This window comes from Boleophthalmus pectinirostris, unplaced genomic scaffold (genome assembly GCF_026225935.1).
Source record: "Boleophthalmus pectinirostris isolate CB_2022bp ecotype Guang Dong unplaced genomic scaffold, ASM2622593v1 HiC_scaffold_7, whole genome shotgun sequence".
Lineage (NCBI taxonomy): Eukaryota > Metazoa > Chordata > Actinopteri > Gobiiformes > Gobiidae > Boleophthalmus > Boleophthalmus pectinirostris.
In genome coordinates, this window is record NW_026571473.1 from 22656085 (window position 1) to 22674805 (window position 18721).

At 39.0% G+C, this 18721-nt stretch overlaps 3 protein-coding genes across 3 annotated transcripts in view; 1 reads left to right on the plus strand and 2 right to left on the minus strand.

Annotated features, from left to right (window-relative positions):
• Positions 1-69: 69 nt before the first annotated feature.
• Positions 70-11535, minus strand: rabggta (Rab geranylgeranyltransferase subunit alpha). The gene is made up of 17 exons (XM_020918845.2): positions 11434-11535; positions 11112-11149; positions 10891-11001; positions 10675-10799; positions 10378-10565; positions 9782-10018; positions 9344-9427; positions 9169-9251; positions 8990-9085; positions 5688-5793; positions 5560-5611; positions 4862-4950; positions 4682-4770; positions 4229-4345; positions 3809-3922; positions 3594-3681; positions 70-1840 (listed from the first exon to the last, which is right to left on the minus strand). Exons 2-17 carry the CDS (start codon positions 11112-11114, stop codon positions 1692-1694), a joined length of 1731 nt encoding a protein of 576 aa, XP_020774504.1. The 5' UTR covers positions 11115-11149; positions 11434-11535; the 3' UTR covers positions 70-1691.
• Positions 11536-13258: 1723 nt separating this feature from the next.
• Positions 13259-17143, minus strand: LOC110154857 (protein CEPU-1-like). The gene is made up of 8 exons (XM_020918904.2): positions 17043-17143; positions 16354-16398; positions 15656-15955; positions 14684-14986; positions 14170-14442; positions 14059-14094; positions 13652-13736; positions 13259-13484 (listed from the first exon to the last, which is right to left on the minus strand). The coding sequence occupies exons 1-8, from the start codon at positions 17071-17073 to the stop codon at positions 13322-13324; spliced, it is 1236 nt and encodes a 411-aa protein (XP_020774563.1). The 5' UTR covers positions 17074-17143; the 3' UTR covers positions 13259-13321.
• Positions 17144-18152: 1009 nt separating this feature from the next.
• carmil3 (capping protein regulator and myosin 1 linker 3) overlaps positions 18153-18721 on the plus strand; it is a 33996-nt gene continuing 33427 nt past the window's right edge. Inside the window, exon 1 of the mRNA XM_055164811.1 lies at positions 18153-18210. Coding sequence (XP_055020786.1) covers positions 18153-18210 — 58 coding nt within the window. The remainder of the gene's footprint in view (positions 18211-18721) is intronic.

Consider the following 18721-nt stretch of genomic DNA (forward strand, 5'->3'; position numbering starts at 1 on the left):
ACACAGGGGAAAGACAAATAGCTGATGCCAGGTCCCCTTCGGAGGTGCAGCCTAGTGATGGACATATGATGAACCGTGACAGTTTAATTTTCTTTCTCACTTGCAAACACAAACATATACACAGCATTGCAAAAGACAATGGATACCAGTTGCCCCCGAAGAGGAATCAGAAAAGGATGGGCGATATGACAATAATAAATACAATCGTGAACCTGGGGTGATCTGCCAATCAAGATCATTAACAAGTGTCATCTATTTTTCTCACCTATAGAGCTCGGGATTGAAAATATAAAATATAAGTGTTATTGACCAAATCTGGCATGTTTGTAGCAGCAGTGTAAAACATCCATTTAGCTGCATTTGCTAAAATAAAAAAAAGGAAATAAATGAGCTGTGGAACAACCCCATAAGCTGCTGAATCACTAATTGTAAATTATACAATCAGCTCTCTACAGTGTTAGAAACATGAAGGTGTAATCCCTCATTCATCCACGAGTGGTTCAAAGTAGAAAAAGTTTCAAAGGTCATCTCGACACATTTTTTGAAATCAAGACATTGGGAGTTGAAATGTCCTGATTTCAGAAACCTACCTTTGAAAACTAGAGCGTCAGAGCACTTTAAATTTAGTATTTACCATCTAAAATGTGTATGTAGGGTCAGTCCACCTCAGTTCATCCAATGAGTTAAAGCCTACTTTGTTAAATTTTGATGAAACTTGGTACTGAAAAGCCAGAATTTCAAATTTTAGTTTGATCGGACCAACAGTTTCCGAGATATTGCAAATTCATTTTTCTACTTTTTTGTGTGGTTGCCGAATTTCAAATTGGATTTACTCAGCAACTACTGGTCCGATATCAAAAACCAAGGTATCTCTGGAAAGGAGAAATCATAAATAATCAAAATCTGGCATTTGGCACAATTTTTCTTAGAGTATATCAACTCGGACTCTGTGTGTATAAATGTATAGCCGTATACACTGAATGGATATTTGCCATGTCTTAAGATGGGGGTAAGTCAACTTCTAGGTAAATTTGTGTGAAAATAAAAAAGAAAACCCCTCCAGATTTTTTTATATGTTGTAGTAGACATATAGAGCTAATTTTTTTCTGTTGGTGTCATTGAGGTCCCTTATTGTCAATTTCAAGGTCAATTTATATGTCAAAAAGTAATTCATCATCGTTCATCAAAAGTAGTGAAATGCAAAAATAAATGCCAGATTTAGATTCCTTATATTCCCCATTTCCCCTTTCCAGAGATACCTTGGTTTTTAATGTCGGACCAGTAGTTGCTGAGTAAATGCAATTTGAAATTCGGCAACCACACAAAAAAGTGAAAAAATTATATAGAGATATCTCGGAAACCGTTACCCATACACCAATTTTCTTCACAATTGGACAATATGAACGTTCATATTGCTGTTTTCTGGGTGAATTGAGGTAGAATGACTTGGTAGTATGATGACACAATCCTGAGCTCTATTGGTCAGCCTCAGCAGAACCAGATGCACTATTCAAGTTTTAATGTGGGTAATGTGGGGGGTCCAAAACCTTTTCTCCATGGAGCCACCACCAGAAAACTCACATAGTGCACCTTTAAAGGCACCCAAATATATTTCAAGACTAAGGCTAAAATATCATTATGTTAACTTGTTGCCATATCGCCCACCCTTAGTGCTAAGACAGGTTGCCCCATCAAAGGAGCAACTCGGTCACAGAGGGCAAAAGGGCCTTTATCTCAGCCTCAACGCCGTCGCTCAGAGTGACAGGGTTGCCACGGAGATCAAGATGCTTAAGTTTGGGGCACGAGGCCAGAGGCTGCAGATCTGCCAGTGTAGAGATTTCTGAGCAGTATGGTTAAGGAGAAATAAACATGGGTAGCAACATTCAATATTTTAGTAGAGTTTGCACTAGAAAGAAAATAGTTTCGATCATGACAAACACAACAGACGAATCCTCCAGCAACTGAAGCTCAAGAAGGGTTTACTGCACCTTCGGGATTGCAACAGTAATACTAAAGGAAGGCTTAAATAGTTAATCATCCCCAAAGGAAACATATCTAACACTGTTCGTAGATAGATGCCAACAATAAGCTTCTTGCCCTTGGTTTATTGCTGACTATTCACAAAAAAATCATAGTAAAATAAAATGCATTAAAAAAATCAGTAAACACCTGATACTTGTACATATTCAGTGCAGAAATCGTTCAATTTTGTTCTGCTGTATTGCCACTTAATGGTTATTCCTAATTATTACCTCAATAAATAGCAGTGTCTGGAGCAGAAGTCGGATCACAGTGTCAAATTTGACGAGGGGACATGAATTCATTTTGTGGGAAGCCTAAATATAGAAAGGAGGATGCTGTAACTCGACAGTCATTACAAAAACAACTGTTTGGATGCAGCCCTCAGTGTCACAACCTTATTAATTCTCCTCAAGTGCACCAGAGGAAGTGGAGCATGCAAGGGACATTACGTGTTGTTAAGAGTCGTTTTCCTTTTTAATGAAACTCAAATTGTAGCTCCTAAATTGGTAGCTTCAACACACACACAAAAACGCTGAGGTAAAGCCATTAGTTCAGCTGCAATTGGAACCCTCAAACACCAGATTTGTGTAGTGCAACTTTAACACCACACAAACGCGGGCACGCACACACACGCACACGCACACACACACACGCACGCACGCACACAGTCATCATTTCTTAGGCTGTTTTGAGGGTTGATTCACGCTTTTCTTGACTCACTAGAGGACTGTTGAAGAGTGAATTTATCTAACTGGTTTTCCTCAAATAAAACCTTTGTACTAGTACTCCAGTGTTCAAGGACGCTATAATGACAGATAATGACTTCCTCGGGCAGTGAGTCAATTAACTTATTTTAGTAGTACCACATAAGTTTGAAGTGAGAATTTCTGGCACTATTCTCTTCAGAACATATTGGCAGTACACGTTAGGGTTATCAGTACTGTATACGAAATGTACAAAACACCACTAGATCTAAAATTATTAATTAAGACAAATTAAGACATTCTAGTTCAATGCAAAAATGTCATATTGTTACTTTGTTTATGGAAGATTTAGAACAAAAAAAAGTTAATTACATAAAAAAATTTAGCAATCTTCAAAGTAGCTTCCTAAAAATAGGTTACAAGTCAGTGTTTTTTGTGTCAGTTTTCTAGGATAACAAGAAGTAATGCCATCCTAGAAATTGCAGCATATTATAAAGTGTTGATTCCAACTCTTAACTGGTGCAGACACTAAACCCACATTGTTTATTTTTGTCACAGTACATGGCTGGTTCTCATATAAACAGCATCTAATATGAAAAAAGAGAGCAGACAAAATGTCTATTTGTACTTTTATAAACCTTAAGCAGTAAAATGCTTTGATCATTTTCCATTTGTATTAAGTGTAAGTTATGTGAATTTGACTTTGAAATCAACTCATTCAAGCCTCTTGATTGACTAAAGATGCCATTAAGGACATGGGAACTTAAAAGTGCACTGTGTAACTTCTATGTAGGCGGACCCTCTCCTCCTTATATAATGTACCTTGAATATAAAACAAATATTGGATTTAAAGTTATTAAAGGATACTGTTATTTCTCAAAAGCACCTCCTCTAGCTTGGGAAGGTGATACAGTCCTTCGAGGTTTTCTATCAAGTTATTGTCGGCCTCCAAAACCTGAAAGTGTGAAGAAACCATTTAAGACACAATGAAAAAAAATCCACTCAATCTCTTGCTTTGTGACCACCAACTGGGATAAGATAAGAACGGAAGCACTCAGATTCATCGAGCAGAGCTGTGATACCTCCAGGCACTGCAGCATGGCCAACTGAAGAGGCAGCCTATGTAGCTGATTGGATGAAAGATTGATATGGGTGACCAATACAAGCTGATCCAAGTGACAAAGAGTGGTCAAGTTCTGTAAAAAAAGAAAAAAAAGAAAATTAAAAGTGGACAAATACATATAAGGCAGTGGTTCTTTAACTATTGACACCAAATACAGCATTGTAAAAGATTTAGCCTCCCAACTACTATTAGTCTGGACTAAACCAGGTATTAATTGGGACCTAACCAAGCCAGAACTGTAGTAAATATTTACCTAAACTGGGCCTGTAAATTGGCCTACATACTGGTCTATAGGACATGTAACACTTATGTATAAGCCCTGATAAGAAACAACCAAAGAGGAAAAACTGGAAGTAGTCGTGATTTTTATTTAACCAACCTTATCAGAAATGCTGAAAACTCGGACCTCAGCATATTCCATTTTGAGAATTGTGTTTTCGATCATGAACTTGCTGCAAAGGTCGCTGTAGTAAGATGAACGCATAGGGTCTACTTCCTAAAACAGAGGAAGAGAAAGAGAGAGACAAACAGAGCGAGACAAGGAAAGAGGGGGAGGGAGAGAGATGGAGAGAGACTGCTTTATACAATTTCATAATGGCAGTCGCTAGAGAGTACAGAAAAATTGTGATCACATTGAAACTGTTCTATGGACTGAACTTTTTGTTTGCTACATTGCCTACAACAAAATGAATCATTAGGCAATCATTACGTCCACCTTTGAAATTGCACAAGGTTATTGCTCAGTAAGAGCATGAATGGCAGATCAGACATTAGCAGGTGTCTCTGTGGCCAGAGTGTCTATCAGAATCCTTCAAAAAAAGTCTGTACTTACTTTGAGGGTTTCAAAATGAGCAAGTGTCTCTTTCTCATATCCCAGGGGATCTAGCGCCCTCATCAGGAGGATTATGGTGAGCAAGCACCCTGCCATTGAAATGTACACATCAGTAACTCTTGTCCCTGAGCACATTGATTGTATCTGGCTCTGTCTGAATAGAGATTTAGCACCACTTACACTTATTGAGTGGCTCCAGCTCTTGTAGCTGGTTACACGACTGCAGTTCAGATTGGAGCACAGAGGTCTTCTCCACTGAGAGTTCACTCCTAAAGAAAAACAGTTAACATTTCTCTCATCTACATTCAGCAAAAAAAGGTTTCTTAGGATTCAGAGAGACCCATCTGCAGGAAAAATGCCTCACATAACTGCAGAATAATAACTGGCTCAAAACATTGCTAAAAACATTTGTAATCTGAGAAAGACTGGAGGAAGTAGTCAAAACATGCCAAGGTTTATAACCACTCGAAGATGTAACATCTTGCTAAACAAAGAAACTTAGCTAAAAATAAAAAGTAAAAATGGGGCAAAGTATAAGGAGGAAAAGGGCAGTCCAATAGCTTCTTTGTACTGATCTAACATTAAACTTAACTGAGGTATTCTTCAATTCGTTTCAGTGTTATATTCACTGTTTGTCTTAATCCATTTATATTTTCATTCATAAATATGGCAGTGATCACCTGTGAACACATACTTTACTTACTATGCACATCACCAACATTTATGAGAAACACTTTTGAATAACAGAAACAGAAAATAAAGTATTCTTATTTTTGCTGGGTGGTTAGGAACTAGGAGAGAAGCAAATTGAGGTGCACAAGAGACTGGGTAGAGATTATTTAAATGAATGGAGTTGCCTTGAGCCTGACTGACAGTACCTGAACAGCTCCTGATCAGTGGCAGAGTCTCGACACCAGCTCTCAGTCCGACCTAAAACAGGAAACACATTTGTGAAGCAGGTCTTTAATGGAACGTGGCACAGGGACCGCAGGGTACAGTGAGCTACCTGTGTACAGAGCACAGTCTCTTTGAGTGGGTCTCTCGCTCCAGTGCACTGTCACATTGTGCTCATTTGTGATGTCACTTATTGTTCCAGGTGGGAGATGGCATATCTGAGTCCATGTTCAGGTTTAAAATCAGGCTGGAAATTTTCAGAGAAAAACTGCCTCTACAGGCTTTAATAAATACAAAAATAAAATTTGCATAACTTTGGTCATGATAAGAAAGTTTTCTTCCAGTATATGCATGTCCAAATGAAGCTCAAGCACAATTTCACCTGGGAAAACTGAAAAACCTGCACTTTCAGTTCTAAGCCAGACACTTTTACCATCCCATTTTCACCAAGCAGAATAAACATCAACCTCCTCAACCTCTCCATCTCATCTTTTTCTGCTATGTCCAATATTTTGGTCCTGGAGGGATATGTATTTCCTAACAAATGTATCAATCTCTAGCACTGGACAGGTGCACAGAGCACACAAGGCTTTAAACCATTTCTAGCTGTCTGGATTTATGTTCCTTGAACATTTTCTGGCAACTGTACACAAATTAATACTGAAAACATTTTGCCTTGGTACATATTAAAAAGTTTGGTCCATAAATTCCTGTCTGACATTGCAAAGTTTTTTTGAAAGGCTCTGGGTGTATTTTTAAATAATGCACATCCTGTACATCACTCTCCAAATAAAGATAAGCATAATTATCTTCCAAACTCATAAGATGCAACTGAGTAATAGGTCAAGCTGTGGCTGTCCGCCACTTCAAAAATAACAACAGAACATGTCTGGGGTGAGTCACATTTAAAACCCTTAGTCTAAAGAGGTTTATTTGATCTTCCAATAATTTATATTATTAAATTCTTTTTTCAGACCAAGGGTTTGTTTTCATACCTGACAGTTTCGACTGCTCACTAGTGGTCTTCCTCAGAGTGATCACGTGATGTTGTTGATTTAAACAGGTTTTGGCACTGCCTTCCTACCAGTAGAGGCAGGATGACAGCCCCATCTGCAGTCCAACTTCCTTAGAACAGTATCCGAGGTGTGTCAGAGTAAAAAATCCCCCTTGTCCCGGTTGATACTTCCATGGGCACGTTTCCATATTTCGATTGCCTCTTTAATCCATCGTCGTTGTTTGTTGTCCTCTGTCCCAGTAATGTTAGCTCTGTCCCGGCCCATAATGTGGTTCTCTCTTTTACAGTGGTCAGAAATGGCCGATTTGAACTGTTCCTGTTCTACTTTTTTACTCTCACACACCTGGGATACTGACCTGAGGAAGTCAGACTGCAGATGGCGCTGTCATCGTGCCTCCTCCAATAGGAAGACAGCACCAAAACCTGCCGAACACATCACAGCAACATCTCGTGACCACTCTGAGGAAGACCGCCAGTGAACAGTTGAAACGGTCAGGTATGAAAAAAGAAACCAATAACATAAGCCTTCTTGTTCATTTTGAACAGAACAAGAGGTGCCATGGTTCAGCTTGTCCTATGAATAATTCATGTAAAGACTTTACTTGCATGTTCTCTACTAGAGCCCGACCGATATATCGGCTGGCCGATATTATCGGCCAATATGGGCACCTGGAGACATATCGGCTATCGGCCGATATGCTTGCTGATATGGGCCGATATTTCACGTGGGCATGTTATACCTCGTTATAAAGCTTAGACTCTCTACATTATGTTCATTTAATCCAATTTATAGACAGATAAATGTCCTAATATGTGGCTCCGCATCAGTATTTATTTGCGGTGTAATTTGTCTGTGTCCTTACTGTCCCTGAACACACCCCCAGAGTCACGTCACTTCACTCACGTGCTATTGTTTACACCCGCAGCCGTGCGCAACACTGACATTATATTCTTTTTATGGACAATCGGTTTGAGTCTGGATTAAAAGGACATTTATTAGTGCAGACTTGTGATGTGAGGAGGAGCCTGTGTGAGCGGTGAGTGTTGGAAATACATCGACTTTGAAGCTAGTTTAGGTTATCTGTTAGCGATTAGCTGCTGTAGCTCCCGCACATAAACAGGCTGTTTTCTATTGGCCTATTGTAAAGTGACTATTGTCCGTACATTTGTTACTGGACCAGCATTGATATGTAAATGAGCTGTGAATAGACGTGTGAATGATCCACATTTATGCATATAATTAATACCGCGGTGCGCACGTTTTTACGGCTAAAGGCTAATAGCGGTAGTTTATTTACTAGCTAGGAGTTATGGGTCAGTCGCGATCGAAGCGGCTCTTAGAGCCGGCTCTTTGAAGTGAACGACGGGAGCCTGCTTCTTATTGGGAGCCGTGTTTTCTCTTTTTCTCTTCAAGCTGCATATAGACCCGTAGTCTGACAGCAGCAGCGGCTGAAAACGAAACTTTCAGAAATATGCGTGTGCATAGGATTAAAAAAAAGTGCATATTTGGCTGCAGTTCAGCATAAAATAAATAAAGCAGGACTAATCTTGGGCTTGAGAGAGAGATAGAGACCGAGTCCCGACACTCAGTCCTGGTTCAGTTCTGGTTTAGTCCTGTTTTACACATGGTTTAAATCTGTTTTAGTCCTGGTTTAGTCCTTTTTCAGTCCTTGTCCAGTTTTGGTTTAGTCCTGCTTGCAACAAAACAACAATCTCAAGAGTTGCTTGGGAGCCGAAAGAGCCAGCTGCTTTAGTGAGCCGAGCCAAAAGAGCCGGTTCTCCAAAAAAACAAAAAAAACAAAACTGGAATACCCATCACTAGTAGCTAGAAAAAGATGCAAAAATGCCATTAGGCCAATCTACTGTATGTAAATATGATGTAAAGAGTCAGAATAACAATAAATGTTGCCTAAATAAACCCAATTTAGAATCCACTAGAGCCAAACCTAAGTTTTTTAAACAATTCAAGATTTACAGTGAATTTTTACATCACTAAATATATCGGCGATTATATCGGCTATCGGCAGCTCCAACTCCCATTATATCAGTTTCATATCGGCCACAACAAAATCCATATCGGTCGGGCTCTATTCTCTACTAGGACAATACATACAACTAGTTTATCTGGCATGTATTAACTCCGACTTTTGTTACAAATTACTCACAATGTCTGTTTCCGTTTAATACAGCTCTATGCTTTAACACAAAGATTAGCCATTCACATTACCTTTGTCTAAGTGACAGGTGGATTTAACCAACATCAGTGTTGTATGGATTCTACAGATAGTAGGCCAATAAAGCTATCTTTTTCTAACTGTATAAGGAACTCTAGTTGAATTTTTAGATATTTTTTTTCTGCCCTTGTCTTTTCCTCTCAAGCACTATGTAACAAAGGATACCCAAACTGGGCTATGCTTGAAACAGGGATGGACACTTCTCCAGTCGACTTTCAGTGGCTGACCATCGACCACCAAAAGCAAACCACTAGATTGTGCCTAAAAGTACAATTGAAAAGAGTAGTAAGACAGCTAAACACTCCAATTTTACCTTCTTCAACAAATAAAATGAAGACACTTACGTTGACAGGTCTGGAGAAACCAACCACCACTCTCTCTTCATCCCGAGAGACATAAACACAGCTTATCATCTCCTCACGGTCCGCTGCATAAATAAAAATACCCCCCAAAAATTATGTCAAACTGTGGGGTGGATAACAAAAAAAAGAATGAATGACAAAACAACATTTGAATTACCTCTGCCAAGAAGCCAGCGATAATAGAACCATGCACTTTGGTCATTGGGATCGGTGAAAAAGGCATTTTGTACAAGCTCATATTCTGGTAAATGACAAAAACAATGCATTATTGCATTGGATATTAACATATCAGGTATAATGGTAAAATGGCAAATTAAATACATCATTTAACAATTAATAATTAAACCCAGCTGTAGTTTTTTACTCATTTGTATCTTTGGAAAAGTATTATTATAACAGACCAAGCATAATAAAAATAAAACACAACATCAGAGCAAACCATAGGCATGTGTAATAAAAAATATGATAATCCTTTACTGTCTCCCATGAGAGAAATGTCTAACAGCCTGATTAGAATAACAAAATGAACAATAAGAAACAATAAGAAATCTCCAGACTGCCATCTGTTGTTAATTATTAAAAATTACAACCATACCTTTGAGTAGCCGCTCTTCACACACGCGATGAGAGTGGGTTTGCGAAGATGGAGGGTCCATGCTCAACTTGGGGTCAGGGGATTCTGGATGAAGCAGGGGTAGGAGGGTGCTGCGGTAGTGCCAGCTCGAATAATTCGAAAAGTTGGAACCAATAAGACGATCAGTAAATTCCAACTCTTTTTCTACAGGGACACCAGACATCTTTACTACCATCCGGCGGTAATCCCAGCAATGGACTGAAAGAGACATGAGCATATGTCAGCAAATTAAACAAATCAAATAACACAAAGTGCTTTTTTTCAGTCCTACTGAAGTATAATATTAAAAAATGTCAATAATTGTGAATATTATTTCATTAATCTAATTGGCCTTTCTCTTTATTCTTTAAGAGTTATGTTTATCAACTGGAGTTTATATCAGCAAATAGGGTTAGTTTATTTGTGGTACATGCTTAAGAAACAACTTTTTAGAAACAAATTAACTAAAGGCTAAAGGTAAATTAGGAAATGTCTCCTTTTAAGTATTATAATGGAATTGATTCAATAATTACAATTGTAACAGATCATTTGAAAGTTGATCTAGATCTTTTACTCACAGTTGCGGTCATCCAGGCTCAAACAACGATCACAAAGGCTGAGCTCTCTCTCCCAGTTGGGTCGTGGAAGGTGGGCTGACACCCATCCTCTGTGGAACCAGCTGCCATAAGATTTTGGGTTCACCTTCAAACATGACTCCAGGAAGTGCAGCTCTGACTCGTAAATCTTCTGCATCTCATCCTCGTCCCTAAAGTCATAAATCACAGAGCTATTTTCATCCCTGCCTGTATCTCCTGTGAGTCACACCTATGTAGATATCATGACCAAGTGACAGCATGAAGAGGTACTGAACTAACTTTACGGTCTCAAGGTGCATGAGGATTTCTCGCCGCTGGTTCCAGAGGGTCGCAAAATCAGGATTAGAGGACAGGAGCTGTTGGGTTAACTCCAGTGCCTCTTCATCCTTGATGCCCTCTTTTCTCTGTTTTACAGAAGACAGAAGGGAGGGTGTGAGAAGTTAACTTTTGAACCTTGAGGCTGTAGACATGCAAGTATAAAGCACTTTCAACAACCTTAGCAAAGCAGGCATCACGTGCAGCCACATAGATCTTGAGTTTTTTCTCACGCTCTTTCTTCTTTTCCTCCTCCTGCTGGGCTGTAGTTTTTACCTTCACTCTACCGTGCTGCAAAAGAAAACAGTCTTAGTAAAATAAATAAATAAAAAGTACCTAGCTATATATAACAGCTATATAAACAAGTTTGATAAGGGAATTATGCATGTGGAATATCCTACCATCTTGTGCAAATGTAAACCGAAGCTTGTCCAAGAACCTGATGACAGAAAGACACAAGTCGTGAGCTGATTGATGACACTTGAAGTATACACTTTTGGCATTGAAGCTAGTCAAAGATAACCTTGCATTAAGATATGACAAACGGCAATTTAAAAACCTCAATGAGATATGACAACAACAATTAGCTTTATCATTAGCCACGTTGTGAACAAACTGACTCTCTGTTTCTGAGAACATCAACAAAATACGTTCATACTTGAGCATATTACTGCATCACAAGAGCGAGGACAATATCGGAGTATCCGTAGATTAAGTACCTACCGTTTTAATGAATGAGGTTTCTTGCTTTAAACAGAATTGTGTTTTCATTTGTGTCATTGGACTACAAATTGTACTTCCGTCTCGTGATTATTGCGTCACGAGACTCGCCCTTGTTTTAACTGTGGTGTTTTGGTGCTCTCTAGTGGAGAAATATGGTAATGCAGATTGGATTTTCATACTAGGAAGCTACATGTAAGTTCCTATAAAGTTTTTAATGTTAAAATATTGTAATATGTAAGAAAAAAAGTATTATTAATCATATGTGAGAACAAAAAAAGGTGTCAAAAATACTGTAAGCTTTTATTTTCTTGTAAAACAGGGCACTAAATGCACAGAAAAGTCGATTTTTGATTCCTGGTTTGTCATAATTGTTCGATTAATCACTCAGTCTAAGTGTAATTTAGTTGGAGGAACGCTCTTTGTTGAATAGCACGGATCATTTGTGCTCCCAAGTTCCTACTAAAGTGTTGTAATATTAGATAGCCTTCTTTTCTATGAAGGTTTTTGTATTAAATGTTGAAAAACACAAACCCTACTTACAAGAACCAAAAGTGGATTATACAGCATCTTTACAAAATATGTATTCTTACTCTTATTATCTTAATTTCTATAGTCTCTTAACAGTTCACATAAATGTAAGGCTTATGTATTTCTGGCAGAGATTTTGATAAATCATTTGTATACATCATTGTAGGCTATATGGATTTGAGGATGAGCTGGATGACAGAAATAGACTGTGGTCATCATCACACACATTTGCAGTTTTGGATTACGCATTTTTCTTACTCTCTTTCTTCTAAATTCAATTGGTGAGCTATTTCTATTTTTCAGATTAGACCAAACAATTCAAGGACCATTTTTAGAATGACCCTGATTAAAAATAAACTGCATTTAAAAGTTATTTTAAAAATCTGGTAACTTCTATGATGAGTGCAGCACAGTGTGATTAAAAATACTCAAGAACCAAGAATACACTCAGTTCAGTGATGATTTAAAAAGTAAAATTAGTTCTTCATTTGTACTAGCCCTGTGATAATAAAAGAAACATTTAATAAGTAAAATTAGTTGTTTGTTTGTACTAGCCCTATGATAGTAAACGAAACATTTAATGACTATTGCCTAATGTTAATTACTATGTAGGACATCTGCAGTGCATCATCAGCTAAAAGTACATCATGCAAACAAATGACAGTGATTTGCTGCAGTGCGTTTAACAATCAACGAAGCAGCTTGATTGCCTCACCCAGATCATTCTTTTCTCTCCAGTGTTTCTTTTTAACACAATAAAGGTCAATTAAAATCTGCTGTCAAGGTTAAGTGTTTACAAAAACTGTGGAAGTTTTTGGCTTAGGTTTAGTTCCACCTGGTGAGTCACATGCTTTCTGCTGTTCATCTCTTACAGCCTTAATAAAAGATTTGTATATTGAAAGATATACAAATTAAGTTTGTATTTTTACTTGGCTATCCTTTCTATAATTAATGTAATGTTTATCCCCATATGGGTCGGTATAAGACATTTGCTAGTTACCAAATTCATTTCCTAGTTTTAAATTTTTTTTTTCACAAGTCATCAAATGGTGTGTCCTGCATTTGATCAACATTTTGTTCATGCATTTAAGATGTAGTTTTTTATATCTCATCTTGAAATTCTATACTGCATGACATACAGTAAATTTTATGAACAGTGCAAAGCTGTGCAAAGCTGTAAGTTCTTCACCTGATCTATAATTGTCTGAAAATATAATGAGAAACTGAAAGTGCATCCAAGATAAACATAGGTACCAGATTTTAAGCTTGACTCTTCTTTTTTATTTTGTTTCCGTGTATTGAACATCCAGTGTTTGAAATATGATTCTCTAGGGAATGCATTTTGTATAAACAACAAAACTTATTTTCCTGGATACAGGTTTTTATCAAGCAGATTGGTCATCTCCATCCAGGACAGGTCCCACTGAACCTCCGTGACATCCTGTTTAGTGACCGGGGGGTCTACAGATGGAATATCCTGCGTGTGATGGGGCCGCCAGCTATTGGTGCATATGACCTTGTACCTGTTAGAAGACAGGCTAGATGTCAGGTATGTTTTTTTATTGTTGAATTTTACTTGTTGTTATACTGTGAAATGGCTTTTCCAAATTCCCTTCATCCACATAATCCCATCAAGACAGATGTCTTGTGCAACACAGTGAGCAGATTTAAAAGCAAAGCAGAAAGTCACCTGTTTCGCCAAATGAGCCACACACTGACAGACACAAGGAAAAGCAAAACAATGGTACATGACACTATGATCCACAGCCCAGGACCTGAAAGAAAAGGAGGTCAATGAGAAATAGAAGTACTTGAGACGTATCCTGTATAAAACAGGCTCTTAGTAAACATTGAAACTATCAGTTTTCACTCACGAAAATATATGCACTACAGAGCAGGAGCAAATAATAATTTATCTTGATTAAGTGATTTTGTCATTACTGGTATTAATTATCGAGATTAATCACAATTTCAGTTTTGATTCTATGTATTTTTATTTCTATACTGTATTCCTGCGTTCTAGTCCATACAAGACAATTACTGAACAAAAATTTATATTATGTAAATCACTGAATTCATGCCATTTCATAAGCTCACCATTAGTGGCATCTGCCTCATGCTCTGGTGTTGTCCCTATAAAACAACCATCATTCTATATTGATATGTATACAAATGAAATAATAAACACAAATAATAAATAAATCCCACCTTGGCTTGTTTGCACTGAAAACCAACTCTCCTCACTCTCTATCCCAGTGTCCTCAGACTTGCACTTGTAAAACCCTTCATGTTCTTGTGTCACATTTTCTATTGTCATCATTATAGTTTTATTGGAGTGTGATGCTTTGGACGTATACATTTTTGCTCTATTTTTATAGAAGCTGGTGTGACTGTGGTTGTCTGTTTGATACTGACAGTACAGGATGGCTCTGTGGCCCAGTGGCACTGGAGAGGAAGGAGTCCTCAAGATCAGAGGAGCATCTGCAAAATAAACGTACTGAGGTTTGCTTTCATAGCATGGTTTCATATATTTGTTTTACACATAAAAATACTTGATTAATCATTGCCCTATACACTTTCAGCACAGAAGTTGATAAAAAACTAGTAAAGGTATTTCAAGCAGTATTTGTGGTAATGGGGTCAGACTCAGAAGGCCCATCCATGACATTTTTTACAGAGTAAATTCAAGTTAAAACTTTGTATCAATTTCTAAAATACTCACAGCTAACAGTGATGTTGACTGCATTTGTCCGATCTCCTGCACTTTCACACCAATACAATCCACTGCTCCCACTCGCTGCTGAAAACATGCAACCATTTGACTCATCTGGCAAAATCATGCCCACTAGTGGAGAGCAGTGGTCAGTGCGGAGGTCAGAGCACCTCACCCCATTGTCCAGAGTGAAGTGCCACAGACTCCAGTTTGAAGAGTTAGTGGGAAATTTGGGGCAATGTAACATAAAGTGCTCTCCACTGAAGATGTATTGGCTGTCAGGAGTCATTGTCAGTGTAGGACCAGGTAAGTCTAGAGGAGAAACAGGAAAAAGAGACATTTGAAAGATTTTCTTATTTATTTTCTTGCTTGTACTTAGCTACAATTTTTGACATTTCCCTTACTTTTGTACCAAAGTAATTGTCAGGCAATTCGATTTTCACAAGTTATAGAGGGGGTAGTTGTGGTAGTAATGTCTCCACAGATTTTAATAATTTAAAACAAAGTATCCTAGGTGAAAAGTTCTCTCTAATAACACTTATATCACTTTGTCAATGCATATTACTTTGACAGCTAAAGAATGCTGATTAGTGATCATGGTAAATCACATGTGGCTGTGATCAATTTAATTTCATACTGCATCTTATTATTAGTGCCATATATGCCAAGGAAACTTTCAGATGACAGTATATAAAATATTTCTGAAGACCAGGTGTTCACAACATATCTGTTCAGTGTGCTCATGTTATTACTATTATTTCACCAAGTATAAGAAAGACCTACTACTAGAGGTAGGCAGATTATTGAAGTATTATAATATTCTTTATGAGGTTTTTTAGATATACTAAATTTGAATATCAAGTAGACTATATAAGTATTGTTATAGAAAAAGGCTGCAAAAAGATCTGATATAAAGGAAACAATGGATGTTGTAAACTTCCAAATAAAGGTATAAAGATATAAAGTAATTTTGTCATTCACCTCTCACTCTGAGATCCACTTTTCGGCTCTGTACCTCCACAGTCCTGTTTCCATCACAGAGCCGAGCCCGGCACCAGTACCTGCCCTGGTCCTGCCTGGAGACCCCTCTGATGGAGAGGCTCACCCCACACACCCAGATTCTGGGTCCAGAGACCAACGTGCTGAAGGGGGCATCTCTGAACCAGTGGTAGGCCCAGACTGAACTGGAGTTGGACTGGACAGAGCAGTGCAGTAACACAGTCTCCCCCTGGTGGAGGTTTGAACCAGGAGGCCACACAGAGACATGAACTGTTAAAGAGTCTAGAGCAAGAGACACAAGATTACTATATTTGGTGGCAATTATACATATAATTTTCTGTGGCTAGATGTAAACTTTATCAGTTTACTTTTGTCCCTGGTTCCCTGTTGTATTATCATTGCATTTGAAGTCAAAACAAAGTACAGCAGAAACTGTGAAGAATGAGAGTCATTTAGCAAATAACAAAAACTGTGATTTCAAATCAAGACGTTAAAAAACAGATTTGTATAGTTTTTCTAATGTATAAAATCTTGCAGCATTACATTAAGAAAGTTGCATACTGGTGTATATTGCAGTGGCAGTAGAAAGGCTTAGTGCAGATGGACATCTTAAAAACCACCAGCCAGTACTGCTGTTGCCATGAGTTTTGTGTAAAAGTTTTTATATCATATCTTTGTACCTGTATTTTCAGTCGAAGTAACTTGCTCCGTGCACAGAGCTGCACCTGTAACAGAAAATATTCAGCCCACACATCTGCCCTCCCTCCAGCGCTGGGTGACATTTTGGGTACAGTGTGTTTTCATGTCACTCAGGTGTAAAATGAGACCACCACAAGCACCACAGGCCACCGTTTCCTTTGGCCACTGTCACACTCATGGGCCACTGCTGATACGACCATTTACATAACCAACATCATGAACCAATTTAAAAGTGAAATTTGTACACCAACTATTCAGCTCGCGAACATGCTCTCCTCTGGTAACTCTAGCCTCAGAGACTGATTTTTGTTAATTAGTGTTACTCTCTCCTTTGGGAGCAAAAGGAATGTACACACACTATGGTCTGTTTGCTAGAGCTTTTAGCAAACTAAGATATCCTGTAGTAGCAGTTGTGTTTAGTTAATAGGAATCACAAAAACAGTAATATGATGCAAAATTGTAGTTTTAATATATTAATGTACAAAGAGTTTGAACTACAAATAAGACCACAACCTCATAAAGGCACTGGTTCGATCTCAAAATGTTTTGGCAGAGTAGTATAAGTCAGACTAGAGCACAGGTCTTATAAACAGTGTGTTTTTCAAAATGTGTGGATGTGGTTTGTTTCCTGGTGAAAATGTGCCAGTCGGTTGCTCCATCTGTTACTCACCCAGCAATGAAGAGAAAAGAACGAGGTGCATTCTAGCTCAAATACAGTACATATGATCCTGTCTCAATATTTACTATTTTATTTATGCGTTTAGAGCGTGTATACTCTCCCCTATAAGTTTGTGACTGAAATCCAGTGCATGCGGCAGGGCTTTATAAACCACAGGGGGAGATGGGGAGATTGGTGGGACATTTCCTTCCTGTTGTCCACTAAGAGAAAGTTGACAAAGTTGAGTTGATGCAATGTTTTTCAGCCCCTTGCTGTTCCTTGTGTCTAAAACTATTCTTTTTTATCTATTTTCAGCACAGCACCATCCTAGATTTGTCACATCCAATATTTGAAGACATGGATATTTATTTAAGGAACTGTTTGATGTGATCAACATTTGGATCTCAAGGTCAGTGCAATATTATTGTTTTTAATAGCACTGACATTTGTTTCTCACATTCATTCAAGTTATTGGAATTTGCTATATATGAACAATTATGGACTTTTGGCAGTATAGGTCTATTCAGGGACTCGAGGCTTGAAACTTCGAATCACTATGAAATTGCTAGTACATTTTGAAAGACTAAAAGTCCACCATTTAAGATTTCTACAGCTGCAATTGTGTATACTGAAGGTTTAAAAATATTGAATGGAATAAAAGGAAAGAGTTTAAACTTGTAAGTCTTGAGCCCTCCATCAACACATGACTATGTTTGTGATATTTGTTGTAGCCAGTGTGTAAGTGAAGTTGTTGCACCTGACCTTCACTGCACCAAATAGACCATTACAGACTTCAGAACATGATGTTTTCTTGCACACACTCTTGAGCTTCAGGTAACTGGTTCATTATGATGGAGGCTCCCCGCCCTCTGTTCCACGAGCCCGCCCAGCACCCCCCTTCACCCAGCTCCCTCTGCTCCTCATCCCGCTCCTCATCCTCACATCCACGGGGCTGGGTCAGGGAAGAGCGGAAGGCGGCGGTGGCGGGCTGCTCCGCTGGAATGCCTGCTGTCCATTTGTAGGAGAGCGAGTCCATCCCTCGTGTCCATTTGTAAGAGAGCGCGAGCGAGGGCCAGCGGGAGGAGGAGGGAGGAGGCGGGGTGGCGATCCGGAGAAACAGACATGGCTTCTAAAGAGACCACTGCCACTGGGTTCGTCAGCGTGAGCAAGGATATCACAGGTGGGTTAAGGCGCGCCTGGGGCATGTGCATCCTCTTTGGGGTTTTGTTTCTTGGCCGCGCGTTCAGACGGAAGGCTGCGACGAATTGGATGATTGTGAAGAAGAGCTACAACACCTTTCCATATTGTCCTGCGCTTCCCGGGACGCGTTTGCCGCTCAGCTGTGGGATGCGGATACATTATTTACCTCGGGATGTGCAGGGGACAGATGTGTGAAAATGCCCCTCAGGGATGATCCATTAATGAACCCGCGCCTTAGGCCACGGCGGAGTGTAGTGTGCCCCTGCGCTGTGTCCACCGCACGCCCCATCCACACACCGCGCTCCCCTCGTTAACCCTGGCCTTAAGTCTTTACTCTTTGTTTTCTTGCACCCCAGTCAGTCCAGCGCTATAGTGCATGTGCGCGCGTGTGTGTGAAAGTACATGGGGCGCTGAAAGAAGCAGATGCTCCCCCGATTTTTGCCAACGAAAATCGCGATTGGAAGCAGCGCGTCAAGGATGCACAATTGTTA

Bases quoted from the DNA above. Each gene is read 5' to 3' on its own strand.
- rabggta (XM_020918845.2), bottom strand. The intron at 10,800-10,890 runs GTTGTTGAAAGT...TCTGTAAAACAG, and splicing joins GTGATGCCTGCTTTGCTAAG to AGAAAAGAGGGCATCAAGGA. The intron at 9,086-9,168 runs GTAAGTGTCTTC...TTGTACTTTTAG, and splicing joins GTTTCTCCAGACCTGTCAAC to GCACAATCTAGTGGTTTGCT.
- LOC110154857 (XM_020918904.2), bottom strand. From the start codon at position 17,073: ATGCACCTCGTTCTTTTCTCTTCATTGCTGG. The intron at 14,095-14,169 runs GTGGGATTTATT...GTTGTTTTATAG, and splicing joins TTCAGTGCAAACAAGCCAAG to GGACAACACCAGAGCATGAG. The intron at 13,485-13,651 runs GTGACTTTCTGC...GTCTTCTAACAG, and splicing joins TGGCTCATTTGGCGAAACAG to GTACAAGGTCATATGCACCA.